Source organism: Aulostomus chinensis, chromosome 17 (assembly GCF_037954235.1).
Source record: "Aulostomus chinensis isolate RoL2024-O1b breed Wild chromosome 17, RoL_Achi_v1.0, whole genome shotgun sequence".
NCBI lineage: Eukaryota > Metazoa > Chordata > Actinopteri > Syngnathiformes > Aulostomidae > Aulostomus > Aulostomus chinensis.
Genome location: NC_141336.1, coordinates 15,823,684 through 15,846,517, shown reverse-complemented (window position 1 = coordinate 15,846,517; position 22,834 = coordinate 15,823,684). Strand labels below are relative to the sequence as shown.

General features: G+C 42.8%; 3 protein-coding genes across 4 annotated transcripts; all 3 read left to right on the top strand.

Annotated features, from left to right (window-relative positions):
* The first annotated feature begins 233 nt into the window (after window positions 1-233).
* LOC147246467 (uncharacterized) lies at window positions 234-1,346 on the top strand. Its single transcript, XM_086182669.1, has 3 exons — window positions 234-330; window positions 418-476; window positions 581-1,346. Exons 1-3 carry the CDS (start codon window positions 308-310, stop codon window positions 1,264-1,266), a joined length of 768 nt encoding a protein of 255 aa, XP_086038795.1. The 5' UTR covers window positions 234-307; the 3' UTR covers window positions 1,267-1,346.
* A 7,119-nt stretch (window positions 1,347-8,465) lies between these two features.
* On the top strand, window positions 8,466-17,483 carry grhl3 (grainyhead-like transcription factor 3). Its single transcript, XM_086183262.1, has 15 exons — window positions 8,466-8,560; window positions 10,053-10,230; window positions 10,332-10,396; window positions 10,972-11,239; window positions 11,321-11,560; window positions 12,263-12,374; window positions 12,643-12,737; window positions 13,333-13,491; window positions 13,594-13,669; window positions 13,751-13,875; window positions 14,761-14,786; window positions 14,887-14,972; window positions 15,088-15,173; window positions 15,377-15,441; window positions 16,500-17,483. The coding sequence occupies exons 1-15, from the start codon at window positions 8,544-8,546 to the stop codon at window positions 16,615-16,617; spliced, it is 1,716 nt and encodes a 571-aa protein (XP_086039388.1). The 5' UTR covers window positions 8,466-8,543; the 3' UTR covers window positions 16,618-17,483.
* Window positions 17,484-17,872: 389 nt separating this feature from the next.
* Window positions 17,873-22,429, top strand: cldn23l (claudin 23-like). Of its 2 annotated transcripts, XR_015109885.1 has the most exons (4): window positions 17,873-18,162; window positions 20,135-20,181; window positions 20,268-20,395; window positions 20,541-20,684. XR_015109885.1 is itself a non-coding variant. In XM_086183349.1 (3 exons), the coding sequence occupies exon 3, from the start codon at window positions 20,468-20,470 to the stop codon at window positions 21,227-21,229; it is 762 nt and encodes a 253-aa protein (XP_086039475.1). In that variant the 5' UTR covers window positions 17,873-18,162; window positions 20,135-20,181; window positions 20,268-20,467; the 3' UTR covers window positions 21,230-22,429. The 2 variants fall into 2 exon arrangements, 1 of the variants encoding a protein (XP_086039475.1); XM_086183349.1 differs by having other exon boundaries at window positions 20,268-22,429.
* Window positions 22,430-22,834: the final 405 nt, after the last annotated feature.

The following is a 22,834-nucleotide window of genomic DNA, read 5'->3' as shown; positions in this document are numbered from 1 at the left end:
AGCTTTCTTTTGATTAATAGCTGGAGAACTAATTAAAAAATATCATTATGGCAGTTGTCTTTAACTTTTTTTTATGAACGTTCAAGATTGGAAAATCCTTGAACATACGCAAGGCATTACTGAGTCAAAAGGACTACTCCATCTGCACACATGCATGCAGGCTCTCTTTTATAACTGGAAACAGGTGGCGCCTCTTGATTGGACTCCAGGTGTCATCATTCACTTTGATTATGATCACGATATAAGAAGCAGCTTCTGCCATCAAGCTTCAGTGTGCTGCTGAAGCTGAACTACTTCTGACTCAAGCATGGGATTTGGTCTTGCTGCAAGGTGAGTGTAACAGTCAGGCAGCATAACTTGCTACTCCTGCTTCAAACAACTTGAGCTTTATGGACTTTAATGTCTTCTGTCTTCCAGGGTTTCTTGGCTGTGTCTGCTGATCAGCAGTGGTGCTTGCTTTCCTGCAGCACAAGGAGGTATGTTGACTTTTTTTTAACTGGCCTGCAGGTGGGCGACTTGCTGCTGGTTCTGATCTCAGATAAATGCATATGACTAAAGAGCACTTGTATTCCCTTTTCAGTAAATCAGCCTTCCCAGGCCAGCCAGGGATCGTCAGGTGTGGCCACAGGTGCTTACCCAGGTGTAGGTGTCTACCCTGGTTATGACCCTAACAGTTATGTTGTGTCATATGACACCACCTATCCCTCAGTAGCTGTCGCAGACCCTTCATCAGGTGCTGCTGTCTTGGTCAACCCCCCTGTTTCCCCAGAAAAAGTTGACTTCACCCACACATCCGCTACTAGATCAGGTGGACACTCAACTGTGGGTTCAGGCTCACTTCCTTCTGGAAGCTCAGCCGGGAGCTCTCTTGGTGGCAGCAGAGGCTCGTTCACTACCGGCTTCGCTAACCGGAGGATCCCAGAAGGAGTTCAGGTCTTTCCAAGCTTCGGGGGTTCAGCTGGCGCAGCCTCTGGCCTGAGCTCTCAGTCTTCTGGTGCCAAAGGAGTCTGGGACACCGCTGAGGAGACCTCTCCCCCTGTGCCACCACCATCCTACATCATCCAGAACTGGAACGGCTACGACAGATATCATGAGCTCTATTCCCACAAATACTCACCAGAGTTCCCTGAACCCATCACAGTTCTGGTCTCCAAGCCTGCCGCCGCTCCAAGCAAGACTCCGGTCAAGGCCTGGTCTCAAGTGCCTGTAGCGGCCCGGCCTCAGGCGCCTGTCGTTCCTGTGCGCCAAGGAAACACTAACTGGTGAACAACCTTAAAGGGGTCCTGTTTTCACAGGCTTAGCTTTCTGTATCTCAGTACTAATAAAGTCCAAATTAAAAAAAACTTGTACTGCTTTTTGTCTTGATTTTAAAAACCACCCCATTCATGTTGAACTCAAGTAGGAGTTGCATAAACCTCTAAAGGCCAACTTACACAACTGTCCATGCTGAGTCTCCAAGCAACAGCTCTGAACTTGGTCACTATGTCCAAACCATGAGCCTCATCCAGCTGCCAGAAAATTAAACACGATACAGCTGTACTCCATGTTCATTACCGTTGAACCTTCCTCATTTAGCCATGAGGAACCTGTCTAATAGCACCCTCAGCTTCCACTTATTAGGGCCTGACTCTGGGGCATAGACCCTATTGTGTTGAACACTCACCACTTTAATTTGGCCCCCTAAACACTCAAACTTATAAAATTTCGTTCATCAGGTGCAGTGAAAAATATCTAACAAAAACAGCACCACCTACATGAACAACCCCCCCCCCCCCACCACAACCTGTAGGAATGTCCTACAGCCATGGGACCAACACTGTTCTTGTCTCATCAGTATGGACACAGACACCCCTGACCTGACGTCCACAATTTGGACATGAATGGACAATTCTGCGCCCGATAAACGCTTTCTCCTCCTAGGGCGTTAATGGTATCGCTTCCAAAAATTAATACATGACTCTCCAAACTCTGCTGGTTAAAAAGTTTTTATATAGCGCCAACGGTTTGGATTTTATAAGCCCTCAAAGTGGGGGAGACACTTTTCACCTTACAATGGAAACCAATGGGGAGCCTGTCTCATCTCATGATACATACTCTCACTCGCTTCTCCCATGTAAACTAAAACTCCCACAGCTTCAAAAAACACACCACTGTATTCCTGAAAAAAATCCCTACAAAAATATGGTATTATGTTCCACTTTTGCCCAACATATGCAGAGCTATTTGATTTTGACACACTAAAAATGTCACAATCCTCTGCTCTCCACTCTGACACAGAGAGCAGCGGGGGAGGGGTTCTTAAAGGGCCAGCTCTCAGCTCTGCTCTCAGACTGTGAGTCACACTGAGGCTTCTTCCTCCTAAACTACAAGGCCCAGGGATTTGCCAATTACACCGTTGGATTCAGGCCGGCGTTTGGCACCCGGCCGCAGGGAGGCTCAGGCCCTAACAACGCTGCTTGCAGCTTTAATCTTTTTTAATTTTCACATATCTCCTCAGTCATAAATCCTAATGTTGTATGGTCTCGAATGCCAACCCACTGCTCTCTGCAATAGAATATCGATAAACACTCTCAAAGCTCTAAGATTTCAGTTCATTTGCGATCTGTTTGTAAGGCCGGTGTCACTTAGTGAGTCCGTATTCTGTCAGATCATGTTTCTGCTTTCATTTCCCTCCGAGTGGCGTTACTTCACTTCATTTGTATGTAAGTCTATGGCAGGTGATGCAGATATGTGGCATGTGTGACAGACAAGATAATCACCTGTCTGTATCTCTGACCTCTGTGTCTTCATGTCATTGCTCAGGATGTGTGTGTGTGTGTGTGTGTGTGTGTGTGTGTTTGGAGAGAAAAAGAGAAAGTATGCATATGTGCATATTTATATGGTGCCAGAGTGTGTGTGTGTGTGTGTGTGTGTGTGTGTGTGTGTGTGTGTGTGTGTGTGTGTGTGTGTGTGTGTTTGCACGCAGCATGTTTGTGTCTTTCCATAGTTGATGCAATCGGTCTTTCTGATTGTGGGAAACAAACATAATTATATAAATATAATATGATTATATAAAATAGTTTATTGATTTATACAAATAGGTAACCAGCTGTCTTATAAAAAGGAAAATTGCACACACATTCATGTGCAATCAAATGAAATAACAATTAATATGTATATATCTATATCTATATATCTATATCTATATATATCTATATATCTATATCTATATATATCTATATGTATAGCTATATCTATATATATATATATATCTATATCTATCTATATATATATATCTATATCTATATCTATATCTATATATATAAATATATATTTTGATATATGATCTCAAAGATGGGCTGCACGGTGGTGCAGTGGTCAGCACTGTGGCCTCACAGCAAGAAGGTTCCGGGTTCGAGTCCCGGCTCGGGCACGGGATCTTTCTGTGTGGAGTTTGCATGTTCTCCCCGTGTCTGCGTGGGTTCTCTCTGGTACTCCGGCTTCCTCCCACAGTCCAAAAACATGCAATTGGGGACTAGGCTGATTGGATTCTCTAAATTGACCGTAGGTATGAATGTTAGTGTGAATGGTTGTTCGTCTCTCTATGTTGGCCCTGCGATGGACTGGTGACCTGTCCAGGGTGTACCCTGCCTCTCGCCCGTTGACGCTGGGATAGGCTCCAGCCCCCCCTGCGACCCTTAATGTGTCGGAATAAGCGGAAGATGACGACGATGGATCTCAAAGATGAAGTTAGTCACTACATTCACATGTGATGGAGCGGTTTCATGAAAGAGATCAGAATTTTTCCTCCAGCAGACACGTTACAGCTCTTGCATCACTTTTTTGGGAGGGAAAGCATTTCTGTAACATGTTGTACACCAAGTCGTGTTTGTGCCTTACGACTTTGGGCTTAATTTTCTCAGACTGCAAGCATTTCCCCCTCTGTTTGCTTCGTCAACAACTGCCCCCAAGCAGAGTTCAGACAAAATCATTGAGCAATGCAACCATATTTTTTTTTCCTCTGTAGTTTTTCTCTGCCTGAGGCGTGTAGTGTCCCAACCTTCAGACTTCAATATGTAAATGTCAAAGGACTCAAACTTAAAAGAGGCACAGAGGCCCTAAATGGCAGTCTCTTGCTACTTCCCTGTTTTGTCACCTGCCCTGTTTTCACCAATATTTGCCAACCACCAGTACTTCCTAAGCAGCCCTCAGTTTTGGACTTCTTCACACTTAAACACACACACACACACGCACACACACACACGCACACACACACACACACACACACACACACACACACACACACACACTGATCCCTGATCCATCACTTAGGGGCAATGTAGAGTTTCTGGGAGTGGCTGCTGATGGCTGGTGGGTGGAATTTTAGAAAGGAGAGGGTCTACGGAGGTGGGGGCTGCTACAACATCCCCCCAGACTCCTGGAGCCTGTCTAGTCCATGCCAAAAAAGTGACTGGAGAAGGGATCTTCGTTAGTCACCGGTGTTTTTAAAAAAATTTTTTTTAGTCTGCCTGTCAAACATACCGAGTCAGACTTTCCCATTCTGCTCAAAATTGCACAGTCACTGTTGTTTACCACATCCTCTGCTGCATACCTGTTACCTCGCTAGGAGCAGGTGCTACGTACATGGTGAGCGGGACAACCAATGAATGAGCGAGAACTGGTTGAATCAAACTTTAACAAGACTTTAACCCTTTTTTTTTCTAGGGACAATATTGGATTTTTGGGGGGGGGGGGGGCAAAAACATCTCTTCCAACAAAAAGCGCAGAAAAATGCACAAATTCATAAAGGAGAACTTCTAAGGCAACACATCTGCCCAATGCTATTTCACAATAAAAGCCTTTTCCTGCTTGTCAGTGTACCATAACAGCTATATCTTTGTCCTCATCGCTCCTAGTTTCATGAGTAATACTTGGGGTGGATGGATTTTCAGGGCAAGGGGACAGGTCCTTATAGTAACAGGTGCACCGGTTTCCCCGTTTGAGGAGCAGATAGAGAGTAGCATGCCCCAGGCTCACTTTATCCTTGTCAATGTTCAGCACACATTCCTCCATGACAAACCAGGCATCAGAGCAGATGGAGAGATATGTATGCTGTGTAGGAGTTGATGAGAAGAATCAGCCACTGAACAAAAGAAAGGCTTTTTTATTTTCGTTAGCATCTTCAGCTCACACGTAGTCATTCGCAAGTGTGAATCTCCATGATCTTTTTAAATCTTTGAGTCAGGATGTTCTCAGGTGGTTGGAGAAGATTTGGTGGTTATAAAGGAAAGGAGGGGCAGGAAAAGCAGGTGAAAGGAAGAGTAAGTGGGAGGCAGGAACAAGAGTACGAGAGATATAGGAGGAGAGAGGTGATGAGAGAGACCCTTCTCAGCTGCGGTCGTGCATAGAGCCAGCGCTGACGTGTGTTTGTGTGCCGCCATGCATGGCTGCATGTACACATGCACCCGGTCACATAACAAAACAAAGCACTGGGACACTTGGTTTCTTACTTCAGAGATGAGTTTCAAATGAAGTGGTTTGAATGTCCATCTTCCCTTTCACTGTCATTCCCAACCTGTCAGTGTGGGCCTGAGGTCCCTACGGGGAGTTCATCAGAAATGAAAGTAAAACACTACGACTCTCGTTGAACATGCTCACTTTACACGCGACGTATGTCCGAGTTACTTAGGATTTACAATCTTATTTCAGGAAATCTTAAAAAATTTATTTCACTCAGTGCATTGGGAGATTATGTTACTTGTGAGCGAGCAAACATCCTGTCAAATAATCTCCCAATGCGATAAGCAAAAATGTACTTCTCAAGATTTTTTCTGAAATTTTTTTTTTATTATCCTCAAAGAAAGCATTTTATCTTAGTGAGTGCTACTGTTGAGTGTTTCTGTGTAATAGAGTTCTTGACTTATTAGACAAATGTATTTGGCGAGATATTGAAGGTCTCACGGTTGGATTCAGATTTGTACAAAGATATATTTTATAGTTTAGTGTACATGTGGTAAATTTAAAAAACAAAGTCCATTCTAGGAAGTATGTATTGTAGAATATGTTGCTCATGTCGTATTTAGTTCTTCGCTGGAGCCTTTTTTTTTCCTAAACATGAACTCACATTGAGTTTTGGTGAACCGTTTCACATATTTCCAGTGTGTTTCAGTTGGCACGTGCATGTTTGCATCAGGGCCTCCAAGGATTTCTCCTTTGGAGGAAGAGGAAAAGTTGGAGAGAGAGAGAGAGAGAGAGAGAGAGAGAGAGAGAGAGAAGTGAGGCTAAAAGAGGCATCAGTTTGATGTGTTAATTTCTCAGCACTAATGAGGAAGATTTAAACGAGCGAGAGCGAAGGAAAACTCAAGTGGGAGAAACCGTTCACACCCTCAACGGGCTGATACAAAGTAGAGAGTCAAAGCGTTTCTTGTCTATATCTCATGATTCTAGAGTTTATACGCTGAGAGATAGATGCATTGATACGTGCAAACCTGAGTACTGACCGAAGGTCGGCTGAGGGGGTCAGGGGTCAAAGAGGGATTGTTGACATCATGTAATCAGTTCTGATAGTGCAGATGTCTTGTCAGTGCAGACACGGTGCAGTAATGAAGGTGTGCCACACACACGTGCACACACACATGCACACACACACACACACAATGCCAACTTATGTTTGTGTTTTGTTCTATGAGGGTGTGTGTGTGTGTGTGTGTGTGTGTGTGTGTGTGTGTGTGTGTGTGTGTGTGTGTGTGTGTGTGTGAGTGTGTGGGCAGGCTGCACAGCACGCACCCTTATGTGTTACCAAGCCAGATTCCCTCAGGTGTCAGCCACGCTGGAGGAGCACACAGACACGCACACATAAACGTACCAGAAAAAAAACTATATGCAAGTACACAAGTACATTCGTTCCTGTGTGTGAGGGGGTGTGGTTGTGCACGCACGCGCGTGTGTGTGTGTGTGTGTGTGTGTGTGTGTGTGTGTGTGTGTGTGTGTGTGTGTGTGAGACGTCATTCTCGACTTGCATTCAAATCTTATAACCCACAAACTGACCATGATTCCTGGTAGTTCAAATTGTGAGTCTCTACCTTGCTTGTGATGACACCTATGTGTGCATGTTTGTGGTACAGTAATTGTGAAAGTAAACATTTTATCTCATCATGATGACACACACACAGACCGTTGCTGCACGGTCAAAGCTGCCTCCAGTCATCGCCATAGCTACACTGAATGAAACCTTTATTTAATGCCACTTCAGAGCAGCTGAATATTTTGGCAAAAAATGAATAAAGCAGTTGTCCTCATGAAAAGAATCAATATTTGTATGAGTTATTTGCTGCCATCGACCCATTGAACTGTACATAAATGTTGAGGTACATGTACTTTACCTGAGCCTTACTACTTTTGTCAGGGGAATTTTGTATGTATAACTCTAATTTGTTGACATATTCAGAAGTCACTTTTGAATCTGTTCCACCAGTAAAGGGTGGTTGCAGTTACCATCATATGTCAGTATTCATGCTTTGCTGCTTGTCACCCCCCCCTTTTCTTTAGCTTTGTGCTGCTATTTAAGTATGTACACACACACACACACACACACACACACACACACACACACACACACACACACAAAATGTGAATAATGAAGAAAAATTCAATAAATTGTTATAGAAACTCTGAAAGGGACAATTCTTCAGTACCAGAACTTTTCCTTTTCCTACTTTATGCAGGAAAAATTACTTTTCCTGTAAATGTGAACGTGTAAATGTTTTGATGCGGTAAGAAATAAATTATACTCTTAAAATGAAATTCCAAAGTATGTTATTTATTTGGAAAGTTTTGCTGCAATACAACAAAACTTAATTTCTTTTAAAAGCTGACACCGTATGATTTCAGAAATAAATACTTTCGTTTGTAATTATTCATTGCTAATTTTAGTGTTGTAAAAAAATAGGATTGTATACTATGTCATATTTACATGGAAACTTCTAAATTTATTTTTAACTCAAACTTGGTTTAAAAATACTTTTCTTTAACACATCTCCTAATACATAGTTTGACCACAAGCAAAAGAATTTGCCATTTGTGTCTACTGTATGATCCCCAGAAATCCTCAGTTAAGAATAGAACCAAAACCTGTGTACAACACAGAAATGGAGGTTGAGTGAAAAATGAAACTGGAAGTGTATTAACATGTTAAAGCTGAGTTCCCAGAATCATTACCAAACCTTTCACACCTCTATGATCCCCAGTCTCACTCTTTTATCTCGCATGTTGATGAGATTCAAACACCCCCTGCTCTTGGATTGTCTTGCTGAACACACTCATACACATGTAAGAAGAGTTTCTCTCCAGACTGGAAAAGGTTAATGCTCCTACACCTGTCCTATCAGACACCTGTTTCAGCTCTTGGCCAATCAGGTGAGAGAAGGGAAACTCTCTGCTGACATGAAATAAATCTGGGCCCCGCTCAGAGGGAATCAAAACACACTCGACTCATCTGTGTGTCACTACTACTCTACAGCAAAGAGTTGAAATTAAAGGAACCTATTCTGACTTGGACTGGAGACATGACCAAAGAGACTGAGTAAGTTCTAACAATATATTTTCATCTGTTTTAGTTAGAAATTGTGCTTCATGCTTATTTGTCCTCCTAAAATAGCACAATTATCCGCTAAGGTTAAACATTTTAACTAAATTTAACTAGTGCATTATTTCAGATTCTGGTGGGCGCGCGCACGCGCGCGCGCACACACACACACACACACACACACACACACACACACACACACACACACACACACACACACACCCCTTCTTTCTGTTTGCAATGAGACCCCCATGTGAAAGATCCCTGTCTTAAAAGAGGGGTGTTTTTGCTGAGAAAACTGATATGGATAGTTTTAACATTCACACACACACACACACACACACACACACACACACACACACACACACACACACCAAACGCACAAACGGTTAGGTTTGTGGTGGTAGCGTGTCTGTTTCAGGCTGTGTTGTCTAACCTAGAGGCCACACAGCACAAAAGGACACCAGGAAATAAGAATCTTCTCTTGAGGTGTTGGACGGAGACAGAGGGCAATGACAGCATGTAATGCATTGAATTACATAATGGAGAAACCTTAGAAGACCAAACCCCCCACCACCACCAGCTTCTGTCCGTCTGTGTGTATGTAGAAATAGACGACTGATGGAGCTGTGTGGGGTTTAGTTTGTTGTCTGTGGCTCCTGAGAATGAAGCAGGTGCATCCAGAGCAGGTGTCAGACATGCACCATCTATAAACTGGCATGAAAAGTTAGCAAAATGTCGAGTGTTCTTCGCTCAATTACAGTGTTTTAAGTTTTCCAGGTGCAGGGAGAATTCCTGGGATTTTGGTTTTCTTTTTGTTTCAACTGTCAGCATACTTGATTATCTGTTTATCCAGAGTAAACCCAAGGCTGTTTGTTCATTCGTTTCCGCTGACAAACCCCAAAGGGATTTAATCTGGTAGGCAGGATATTTACAAGCTAATGTCACTGTTAGCCATCCCAAACAAATCTAATCCTCAAAAAAATCCCCAACTTTTTTCTTTCTTTTTTCTTTTTTCTTATCAAGTGATACGGAAAAAAACTGGTGGATTTGTATTTGCTCATCATCTCTTTTGAGACCTATGCAAATAACAAGGTTTGTACAGGATTCGAGAATGCAGTTTGCTTTTCTTTCACAACCACCAAACACCAGATGCGTGGATGTGGTGGTGGTGGTGGTGGTGGTGGGTATTAGTGGGTGGCCCTTGTTTTTAAAAAAAAAATCATTTTCAAGTCATTGTTACTTAGGGATGTTACTCAGCGCTGTGGTTTTGCAATCGAAACCCTTCATGCTCAGGGGCAAGAATGTGCAATGCCCAAGGCTCCAGCCTATTGAGTCTTGCTCTGTCAAACACTGTGTGTCAAACTATTGAAATCCATTTATTTCCCTGTTGAACTGCTGGAGATTTTTTTTTTAATTATTTTTTAAACTTCTGTCAAAAAAACTGTCAAAACTAAAAAGTTATCTGCAACTCTTTAATCCTCTGTAGGACTCTGGGACTGGTCCGTCAGAGCGAGAACTTCAACTATAACCGTTACAACACAAACTACGTCATGGACCCCTGGCCCTACTTAGAGAGCCCCATTCAAGAGGAGAATCACCCAAAACCCAGACTCCTCCCAGGAGATGACCTGGCAGCAATAACCATGCTTTATGAGCAATGCAAGGTAGAACTCTCTCTCTCTCTCTCTTTTTTTTTTTTGAATAAGAAAATAATGAATTATCTGATAAACCTTCAATTTTGATCGAAATTGTTTATCATTTTCAGAGCCAGAAAGAGCAGAAGATTACCGCCTGCAGCCGTAACAGTGGCATGAGTAAATCCACAGAAAGGTAAGAATGTTAAAAAAAAAACTGTATTCATCCTAATACAAAGAGTATACAGGCTTTAGTGAGGTCAGAAGCCAGTGAGCAGCTAATCCTCATTGTTTGTCTCTCCAGTCTTTCCATCCATCTCTCCTCTCTCTATCATCATCTCTGTCTTGCTTGAGCAGTTTCGCAACAGTCGGACAGACAATAGTTTTTCCTTCCCCTGTCCCACCGGGCTCCTACTTCTTGTTTAGTTGGGTGAGAAAGGGCCATTGTTGGGGTGCGCCGTTGTTCCCTCAAACACTTGAAAAATCCCTCGGAGAAACTCAAACACAGCTAAGAGAAAAAGCTGGATTAAGATACAAACAGTACCCGCCCAGGCTCTCTGAGAGTTCACTTTGCAGTAGCTTGTGTGTGTTTAGAGACACAAGACAGATGAAGTGTTTTCACTTACTGCTGTGTGTTTGCACAGGCTGGATTGTCCGCAAGCTTCTGTACTACAGTTTAAGAATGTTTGTTTCCTTGCTTTCAAGCAGCTTTAATAATCCACTTTCTTTTCCTTCCTCCTTTTCTTTTCACCCTTTCCCCTACTATGCTAGGACTCCGTCCGACCTTGTTTCATTGGAGACCTCTGCTAATGTCATGAAGATCCTCTCTGAGAACATTCCCACCAGCCATCCACTAGAGGTTTTGGGATCCAAGCAGACCACCTCCTTGCCCGTCTCTGTTCCCCACAACACCGACACTTACGCCACCCTGACCAGCGTGGTGTCGGACAGTTACGACAAGCAGGAGCTGAACATCATCTTTGACTCTTTGCTGCAGAAGTGGCCAGAATCAAGTGCTTTTCCTGACCCCAGCGCTGAGGTAAGCCTCATTATTTGAACCCTGCTAGTTTTCTGTTTGGCACTTCAGACCACGTTGCCTTATGATCTGTGTGGATGTCAGACTCTTCCCTACAGTGATCCGTTCCCCGAGGGCCACTCCAGCCCTGTCTACTCCGGCTCCTACACTGGCTCCCCACCAGAGAGATACAGAAGTGAATTCCAATTTTCCCTGGGAGCTCCTCCTGCCTCTATTTGCAAATCCAATGAGTTGCCCATGGTCTACCTGAACAAGGGGCAGTTTTACCCCATCACTCTGCATGGACTGGACAGCAGCTCCTGCCTCACCGCCACTAAAGTCAAGGTGGGACATTATCAGCCCTTTGTTTTTCACATTATAATACTTTCGCCAGAGTTCCTCCTTTCTTTTTTTTGGTCTTTTTTTAGCGTGTAGCTGAGTCGTGATTACAGAACTGATTGCTGACTATTGTTCAAAGTGGCATCCTTCCCTCCAGGCTGTTTTCACCAGCCGACATGCACATACATTCTCTACATGCCACCACGCCAACCCTTCCCAAATATCTGTCCCTCCCTTGGAGCGAGCTCTTCGGTGACTAATTCCCTGCTGACACGTTTCACACTGGGCTGGTACCATGACATTGTCCTTGTCCTGCCCTGTATAATTGATTCTTACAGTGCTGTAATGAGGTTAGAGAGCAGCAAAGCTCTCTATGTCTGACACAAGCTGAATGAAACAAAACAAAAAAAACAAAAAACAAAAAAAAACAGGAGTGGACAGTGGGGGGGGGCGCGGTTTAAAAACACAGGTGACAACCCTTTTCTTTGTCAATCGATTCTTAAGACGAACACACACCAGCATACTGCAAATAAGGAGGAGAAAGAGGGGATTTGGAGTGATGAATGAAAGGTGGAGAAGAGTTGGTGACTCCTGGAAATGTGGGCTGGTGTAAAGAATTACTCAGACAAATGTACTTAATTATCTTCTTCTCTCCTCTGTCACCTTTTTCTCTTTTGGTTTTCCTCCCTCCTTCTTTTTCCACTTCAGACTGTAGTAATGGCTGTGTTTGAGAATGACAAGAGTCCAGAAATGCAGCTTCGCTTTTGGAATCATTGGCATGCACGCCAGCCAACTGTCAAACAGAGGGTCATTGACATTGGTATGTTACTCTCAAAATAATAATAAAAAAACACACACACATGCAAAGTGATTGCCCAGCTACACACTCAAAAATGGAGCTATGAGACATGGATGGTGCGTAGACTTTTCAAGAATGGTACCTCAAAAGTAAAAAAATTGGTCCGGATGTGCACCACTTGAGTAACAAAAAGAAAAAGAAAGAATAAAAAGTGACACTGGTACCTCCATTTTTGAGTGTTTTATCCTTCTTAGACAAGAGTAAGATTGATTTGTCTTTCCTTTTATAGCCGACTACAAAGAGGTGTTCAACGGCATCAGCAGCATTGAGGAGGTGGCCTTCAATGCTCTCTCCTTCATTTGGACCCCCAGTGAGGAGGCTAAGGTAACACACACACACACACACACACACACACACACACACACACACACATCACCTTCAAACCTCGATACAACCTGAAGACAATTTGTGTAGAACAGGTGGAAGATTTAAAGGAAAAGGTAGAAAGGGCTTTCAGAGAAAGAGAGAGGGAGTGTTTGAGGAGGGAGGGGAAGAATCCGAGAAATGTGTTTGGCCCCGAGGCTCCATCACCACAGCAGACGAGAATCACGGCGGCCAATACTCACTTCCCTGTGGCCCAAAGGTGCAATGAGGTGGGGCTACAAAACCTGTTACAGGTGGAGAGAAACAGGAAGAGAAGAAAAGACAGGAAAAAGAATCAAGGAAAAAGATGAGCAATTTAAAGAAAACCTGAGCCGAGCTCCAAGTGCAGATGAAATAATCAGCAACTACCCAATAAACATGTCGTGAATGTCACTGCCTTTGTTTTCACTGGCGTACGGTACTTCCCTCAGCGTCCTTCAACCTGTCATTAAGTCTTACATGGAGCTAGGGTACAATAAGAGAATGATCAAAGGATGTCAACAGCCAAACACTTGATGACATACTTAGAATACACATTCCTCTCCTTCTTCTGCAGGTGCACATTGGCATCAACTCCCTGAGCACGGATTTTTCCTCTCAGAAGGGTGTGAAAGGCCTTCCTCTGAACCTCCAGATCGACACGTATGACTTTAGCTCGGGAGTTAATCAGCTCATACACAGAGCTGCGTGCCAAGTCAAGATTTTTTGTGATAAGGTATGCTGTCATTTCACTCTGTTGTTCTTTTCATCACACTAATAAAATCCACTGAGTTACTCATTTAATTTGGTTTTCATAACCATGTGATTGTGGCCTCAGGGTGCCGAAAGGAAGATGCGCGATGAAGAGAGGAAGAGAAGCAAGAGGAGGGGAAAACCAGTTAATGATGCCAATAGTGAGTGTTGCTTTGAAATGACACAACATGAAGACATTATACATCACATAATCTGTTCTAACGTTCCTAATTTATTCCCAGCCAATAAATCTTTAGTGACCAGCTCCATGGGCAGTGACTGCACCTTCTTCCAGACCCTGGATGACCACGTTACCCAGCCAGTCCTCTTTATTCCTGAGACACATCTTTCCAGTTTACAACGCATGGTAGGTCTTCTCCTACTCCTCCTCCCCCTGAGTCATTTTCCCGACCCCTGCATCCCTGAGGGTATGGCATAGGCACGAGAGAGAGAGAGAGAGAGAGAGAGAGAGAGAGAGAGAGAGAGAGAGAGAGCGAAAGGCATGGAAAACACTGTGGGAAAATATGTAGTGGGAAAAGTGGGATGGGAAAGGGAGGGGATGGTGTCAGTGAAAGTGAGGTGAACTTTAGATCAGATGAGCCAATTGAAGTCGAAACCAGGCACAAATACATACATGCTGCTGCAGCGACCGAGATTAAGCTATGGGGGTTTACACACCTGGCACATCAGCACAAGGAGACATCGAACACACGCACCACCCTCATTTTCCCACTTTTTCACACACACACACACACACACACACACACACACACACACACACACACACACACACACACACACACACACACTTGTATAAACACTGAGTGCTGTTCAGACAAGCCGCTTTTCCCACAGTCTGGTGGGATGTTATTAGATGGTTGCGTGTGTGTGTGTGAGATGGAACTTTGATGATATAGAGGCGCATAATGAGATTTAATTTTGATGCCAAAGAGAATTTTTTTTTAAAGATTTTAAGAAAATCAGTCTAAAATGCATTGGCCCGGTTTAAAAACATCTTTGATTAGCCAGGACGATAAAGCGTAGGGTGAGCCTATCTATGTCTCCACATCACTGTCCACGCTTTTGTGGCTCTGTCAGAGGTTATGGGAAATGGAGTCTTTGCGTGATGATAACATTCCTTGTTTGAAGGTATTACACACAGAAAGACAATGGTGGGAAGTGGGGCATTAAGCAATGTCTTTATCAGTTGTGTCTAATCAGATCTCTGCTGCTCTCTTCCCTCTTTCTCTAGGCCAATCCTCTGGACGAGATCGACAGGTGAGCGTGGTTGTTCCTGTGAACACGAAGCATCTTTTATCACAAATAGAAATATAGCGGCCGTCTTATTCCAAAGTGTTTGTTTATTCTGTTTTGTCAGGAGTTCTCTTAAGAGGTTGTATCCAGACAGAGACCAGAACAACTCTCCACCCATCAAGCAAGCTCGTAGAGAGGATTCCCAGAGAGGTTCGCTTAAAAAAAAAACCCAAATATTTATAGCATCTCACAAATGGTGTTATTGAAATGCTGTTTGTGCAAGTGAGCATGTGCAAGCCAAACTCTTTGTCTTCCTTTCCTGCAGTTCTTATGTACGTGAGAACAAGCACTGAAGAGGTGTTTGACGCACTCATGCTCAGCACACCAACCCTGTCAGGCTTACGGGAAGCTGTAAGTATGACAGCATTAATTCAAAGGCATAAAATAGCTCCTGACATATATGACCTGGTTTCTGAAGCAGAGACAAATAGTACTCATTTATGTTATGAGTAACATGTCATGTCACACATCATGGTCACATACCATTAACTTTACCATGTGTGGATCGTATTTCCTGCAGCTGTGGAACAAGCTAACTTATATGTCTTCCTCAGATTTCAGAAAAGTATGGTATGCAAGGGGACACCATTGGGAAAATTTACAAAAAATGCAAAAGAGGGTGAGTAGCTTCTTGTATGTTTTATTGCCTTTAAATTGGATGGATGTGCATAAATTCAGGGTTAAGCCCAAGCTTTTATCTCATCCTCCTTTATGGAAGCTGACAGACCGGGTAGGTAAGTTTAGTTGGCTTGGCCTCCTGGAATGTGTTAATTGCAACTCCTCCAAAGACAGACATATGACTGAGGGAGGATGAAAAGATTTCAAAGGTCCTACAGATGAGTCACACCTTATTGTTGTACCTTATTTATGTTTTTGTAACCTCATCTCATCGGAACATCAGGAAGTCCTGAAAAAGATATGTTCGATTAAGCTCACTGCTTCCAGTCAAAGTCGTCTATCCAGTTGTCACATTTGCATAAGCCAAACTTTGACAAAGGTTAGTTAAGTTCCTGTGTGCTGACTTATAGTCAGAATAAAGTCGATACGTTTAATTCCCTAAAAAGACTTGAGGAGAAGTGGAAAAACCCCTCACCTTATCTTAATCTTTGAAAATCATCATAGCTGGAGAGCACTGGCTAATTGCTAGCTTTGAGGGACGGGGGAACGGGGGGGGGGGGGGGGTCTTATTTAGCGAGATATTTTCTTGAAATGGGTGATTTTCCTGCTGCTTGCCAGAAGCTGTCACTGCAGGGGGAGCAGCAAAGCTAACAGGTTAGGTTACATTCTGCTGGCAGTTCCCTCCCTCCTCTATTGTCTTCAGTCAACCTTGTCCCTGCTGGCACAAAGCATGAGCTTGTAGCCAATTCAGTCATTATTAATTATTATTATTAATATTGTTGTTGTTATAGCCTTAAAAGACTTTAAGGTTACTGTTGGAAGAGGGTGACCTGATTTACCACTTGGACTGACGCAGAGATACTGCCCCTGTCCGATCCGAGACGGTCCATCCAACTAAACCCAATCAGCCCCTTGTGTTCACGTCACGCAGTAGTGAAAGATCGAGCATATCTCAGTAAATCTGCATGCCCCATTTTTGGACAATGTAGCATAAAACAACAACAACAAAAAGCAACAACTGGAGTAACCCTTTATTTTTGCACTCGTGTCCCTCTTCAGGATTTTCGTCAACATGGACGACAACATCATCGAACACTACACCAACCAGTCGGCCTTCCTCATCGAGATGTCCGAGGTGGTCGTCGGTCAGTTCCAGGTCACTCTTGTTGAAGTATGAAAAGAAAGTCAGCCATCTGTTTCACCGCAGGATGAAACCAGAAAAAACACAGATGCCAATTATTTACACAGCACTGCCAAATCATTGCCGCAACAAGTGAGAGACCTGGACTGATGTGACCTTTCCAATCCTGCTTGTAAATAACACTCATCACAGTTATTTTTTAATATTTGAACTTAATTTTGTAAAGTAAGAAGCAATTATGATGATATGAAATTAACAATTGTAAATATATATGTAAATAGATTTTAATATGGTTGTGTTTTATGAACCAGCATGCGCATATTGCTACGTATTTCAAAATTCTTTTTTTTTACAGTGTATTTTCAGCATTTTGGTTGCAATTCTTGCTGCTTTTTTTTTTTTTTTTTTTTTTTTTTTAATGTACACATCATTTCTTTCACATGAATCAGTGGTGAGTTTTAACCATCCACAGCCTGCCAAACATATCATCCTGTACTGGTTCCTGTTAGTTTCACAACTAAAAACACCCATCAGTGGGTTTCATTCAGAACCAAAAGTCACACATTTCCCTCCGTAAAAACCACACAGAGTTAGTATTGGCCATCGTTTAGCCCAAAAGCTGTGGACATTTCCAGACTGTATGTTTTAAACTGGAAGCAGTTTCCTCCTGAGGTTTTGCTTGGATTTTCATTGTGTGTGTGTGTGTGTGTGAGAGAGAGAGAGAGAGTGAGTGTATGTGTGGGTGTAGAATATTTTTCCTATATGTTACGCATCATTTCAAAGCGAACATGTATCCCTGTTATATTTCATTTTCACACCACAGCAATTCTGGTTGTATTCGTTGTATCTTGCCCTTCTCTTTTTCTTTTTTTTTTTTTCAATGATAAAATAAACAAAAATGAATCATAGATTTGTGTCCGTCTTCCAGTTATTAGTGGATTTAATTTGAATAAAAAAACAGATCTTTGCCATGATCATAGGAACAAATCACAAACTGTGCAAAATGTAGAAACAGCTGATTGCCTCATCAACCCTCTTTACAAATCTAACAAAAGCAAAGAGCCCATCTGCATAACAGCATGCTGATCTCATGTTTTTGTTATTTGTTTCTTGTCAGTGTGTGTGTGTATGTCCAGAAAAGGGGAACCGATCTGCAAGTAGATACAGAAAACAAGGTACTCTAATAGGCAGCAAAGCTTTTCCCTATTTGGTTACACTGGTAAAAGCAGGGAGACACTTAGTCCTCGATATAACGCAGACATCCTTCAGCATATCAGAGAGAGGGGCACACACACTCAGCCCACAGAAAGTGAGAGATGCAGAGCAGAGGGAGGCAGCAAGGCAAGAAAGAAAAAAACAGACACACACACACACACAAGGACAGCTACAAAGAGAGACAGTGAAGACAGACAAAACGAGGCGATGCACGAACACACAGGTGGAGAGACTATTGAAGCAAGAATGAGAGGCATTATAATAACGAGCTGGTTGCACCATCTGCTGCCAGAGAAGAAAAACATGTGAGTGAGCAGGGAGACAGCCAGCGATCTGCAGTGAGATACTAACAACCTCTCCTGAATGGTAAGTGCCTGTGACTGTGCATGTGTTCCCCCAAAATATGTCCCTGTGATGAGAGAAAATGTGTGCATGCGTGTATATGTTTGTTTGTGTCAAAAAATAACCAATAGTATGTTGACCCTTTCTTAATTAGGCTCGTCATTGTTGTGCAGCCCTGCAGATGCACACTAGGCATCATCTGATGAACCATGATCTGGAGGGACAACAAACACTTGATTTAGACTGGGAATTTTCAGACAAAAACAAATGATAATAAAAAAAAATTCTCCAAAATGATGTGTGGTAACTTACTATCAGCGCAGACAGACAGATAGACAAACCGCATTCCTTAAACCTCGAAGGAGACGAGACTTAATAATGTCGGTGCTATTTAATTCACTTTGATTGCAGGGAGATGGATGATGTCCTGACAGATGAGTGACGTTTAAAATCTCTACGTCTGTTATCTTCTTCTTTTCCCATCATGTCAGTGAAGCAAAAACAAATTATCACCAGTGCAGTATTTAATATCCTGTAAGTATGCAGTACATATTGACACAATGACAGGTATGTGACGATGTATTATCTAATTTGTTCCAGCTCCTCATATTGTATTCTAAGTATATGCAGGAATTTTCCCGCTGTAAATCATCTCCAAGCGTGTTTTTATTCTAGGCTGACATAGATTCAGTGAGTTTTGATGCATTCATAAAGTTCCTGTCATCAAAGCTCCACCGATATTGGTAAAATCTTAACATTAACTAGGTGAAATATGCAGGTCATACATACAAGAGTGTTCATACTGCAGAGTGCCTCTCCTTATGCAGCAATGCAGTAAAAGAAATATCAACCATAAAGTCTTTGAATTAGGAAGGGATATTTTTCATAGTTCATCACTCACTGAGCCCGTTTGAAGAGCATACGTGTTGACTTATTTTAGCATGTCATGCATGTAAGAAACGTATGAGTACAAGTGTTTAAAAAAAGAAAACAGGCAGAAAAATTGTGGCATGACAATGTATAACACCAGGAATAATGCATTTTTCAATTATCTTTATTGTTTTCTATTCATCGGACTGATCATGTTTCGGTTTTGATCGCCTGCTTGTATTTCTAAATCCATTTGTTTAAGCTTTAACTATTTGTAACATGACATGCTGAGCGAACAATGACAAACAGCGGTCAAACTAACTGACACAACTTTGCATTTCTGACTTTCATGACAACTTTTAGAATCCAAACATTTGAAAAGAATATCACAGGAATGTATCATTTGCCTCGTATCTGATCATGACTTAGCACGGTTGTGATAGCTAGACATGTTCTGATGGTGTTTGCATGTGTTTGTGCGTGTTACATGTCTCTAAGTTGTCATGTCACCGTCCTTGAGGGCATTCCAGCTGCTTCAGACACAGTGGATTGACGCACTCTGCATCCAGACACTGGCCTGACTTAATTACTAAGTGAACTGAATTCTTCCAAGGTCATAACTGGCCATAAATCCTCAGCACACCCTACGACTCTCTGCACAGACACACACACAAAAACACACACACACGTTTGTGTCTCTATAATTTCAAGGTACACCGTTTAACAGTAAGTTCAAAACCAAAATATTACTTAACCTAACCTTAAAAAAACCTCTCTTTTCTAAAGTTCAATGATTTACTTACTTTTTTTTAACCTTTTAATGTGACTGCAATTTATGTCCTCATAGCATGTGCAAAACCTAGCCCAAACGCGCAATATCACAGCTTTTGTTCATAGTCTAAATAGGTCTTGTGATAAATAAAGCTACACACACACACACACACTCACTGTCACAATGAGACTGGCCAGGTTACGGTATCCTAGCAACAGAGACAGGCATCGACCATTCACTCCTCTCCCAGAGCAGTGAAGTCAAAGCGTAGTCTGATTTCTCTGCTGCTTGTGTTTGCTCCACCTGCGTTGTCTCTCGGTCACACTACTAAACGTCTCCCGTTGTCTCTGCCAGGATGAAGAGCTTTTATGCCAAAAGACAGGGGAGTCACATTTAACAAGGTAAGGGACGCATTTCTGTTACTGGAGATGCTGAAACTTACTTTGTTATTTGTGAAGTTAAGTTTTTAAGTTGTGATTCGTTACAGACACGGATTGAATGTCAGCATCTCACCGGAGGAGACATTATCGAAACATGCATCTGGGTTCATCACCGTGAGAAACAGAAGATCCACAACAACAAGCAGCATCCCTGTCTGAAGGGACTTCAAAGCAGGTGCGGTTGCTATGTTTAAATTTGACAGACATTTGCCGTTTCTTTAAAACTCCACAGAATATCTGAAGAGTTATGATGCAGACTCCAGCCTCTATGGTGATGGGGATTGTCTTTGCTCCTTTGGGACTGGTGCTTCTCTTTACAGCCGCCATCACCCCTCAGTGGAGAGAAGGGCAGACACGTTTGGGTTTGGCAGGGCCAGGGTCACTGCTCAGGTCGGGAGCGAAAGGACAAGGGATGGGGGTCAGGTCTGGGTCTGCAGAGGCATTGCTCTTACTCCGCTCTGATGGATTATGGGAGAGCTGCCTTCAGGTGGAGCACTCAGAGCTGAAGCAGTGCTGGCCTGTTGCGGGTCCATATCAGAAAGATCGGAAAGTTCGCCTTGCACAGGGCTTGGTGCTGACTTCCTTGTTCCTGTGCGGGACTGGTATCGTTCTTGCATGTATCGGAGTTCGCTGCTGGACAGATTTACCACTGAGAGGGGTGGCAGCCACAGGTGGGCTCCTGGTGGTGATAGCTGGGCTGCTGAGCATGACTGCATTAGGGGTGTACACCCAAAATCTTGCAAGACTGGGGATGGACGATGCACAACAAGGGATCACTCACCCCAGGTTCCCCCACCTGACGTTGCACCCAGCTGGCTCCCTCTACTTTGGATGGTTGGGTTCATGTTTACAGGTGCTGGGAGGCAGCGCCCTGCTGTTTAGTTTCAAACGACCAAAATGTCCAACGTGTCCCTCCTGCCGTCCAGAGGTACCCGTCTGCCCTGCTTGTCGCTCATGTCCAGAGATAAACAACAAACCCGAAACAGATGTATATGAAGTCAGCTGTTAAGATGTCAAACTTTAATCTTTACAAGTAAATAAAAAGATAAACATACTCAGTCACTTTCCGCTACCGTAGCAAAAATGCCAAGTTAAAAGTCACATTGCCTCTCCTCACAATAATGCCAGGAATGATTGATGTAAAGGCCTTTTCTTTTTGGAGTTTAAAAACTAAGAGACGATCGATAAAGCAGACTGTTAGTTTGTCTCTGACGGCTGGCAAAAAGTTCCTTCTGCCTTCGACTGCAAGATGTAGTAAAACATGACTGAAGTATCTTGTGCTGCCTCTGTAGCCACGCCTTCCAACTGTTTGCAAAAACATAGTTTATGTGTCTGAAACTGTGAAATGTAAAATACTCGTGACACGTTATAAGAGCATATTAGCAGCTATTTAGATGAGATTGTTTTAGATTTCATGAATAGTCCGAATTCTACATGTTTAAATGCTGGATCAAATACCGTTGTGTGTGATGTAAACCATCATCACTACTCATTTTCTTTGAAAGGGGCTGTGGTCTATTTTCATTAGGAAATAAGGGGATCACTTCATTAAGTACGGAGCCCAGGAGTGGCCATATCATTTTAAGGTCATGAGATATAACTGGTTCCCTTTTGTCATTTTATAATTCTGAGCAAGTTGTATTTTGTGGACACAAACTGATATCATGTGAGCACAACTTACATCCCATGACTACAAAGTGGGGCGGCACGGTGGTGCAGTGGTCAGCACTGTCACCTGTCACTGGCAAGAAGGTTCCGGGTTTGAGCCCCGGCTCCAGCACAGGATCTTTCTGTGTGGAGTCTCCATGTTCTCCCTGTTCCTGTGTGGGTTCTCTCTGGTACTCCAGCTTCCCCCCACAGTCCAAAGACATCAAGAGGGGACGAGGCTGATTGATACTCTAAACTGAATAAATAAAATGTATTATTCCTCTATGGTTACTTCAGGGCTTGGCATTAATGAATGTGATGTTACTGGAAAAAGAGCTTGTTCTTTGTAAATAATTTTGTCATTAAGTTGTTGTATGTGTTCCTGCTTGTTGTGCATTCTGCATTAAACTATTCAAAAATATATTGTCGTGTGCTTAATCTTAACGGCGCTGTTTTAGTTTAAAATGTACTACCATAACACTAAAGAGACAAACAATCTTTGAGACAAGGTTACATCGAGGATAAATATTTAGGTATTGATCCGTCATACATTCTAAACTGCACTGACTGCTTGCGTACGTCTGCCAGCGCCATGTCTTTTTATAGATCTTATTCAAGAGTAAGTGAATTTCTTTGTCTGGACACAAAGCGCTGGCTGATCAGACAAGGTCACTGCAGTCGTTTAGCAGAAAGGCCGGAATGGCTCACACCTTGATGAGAGCGCGACCGTTCCCAGAGTGACAAACACCATCTAGTTGAACTCAGTGAAGTGAATCACTGCGCAATTTGCCTGAAACACTTCAGTCACATAACTGGCGGCACTGAAACTGCAATAAAAGCAAGTTGGAAAATGTATTTTCTTTGTATTTCCAGTTGTAACTCGGTAAATCAAGAAAATATTGAATTTTTTTCTGCACCGTTAACGGATCAGTGGGTCTAGAAAGATGTGTGTGTGTGTGTGTGTGTA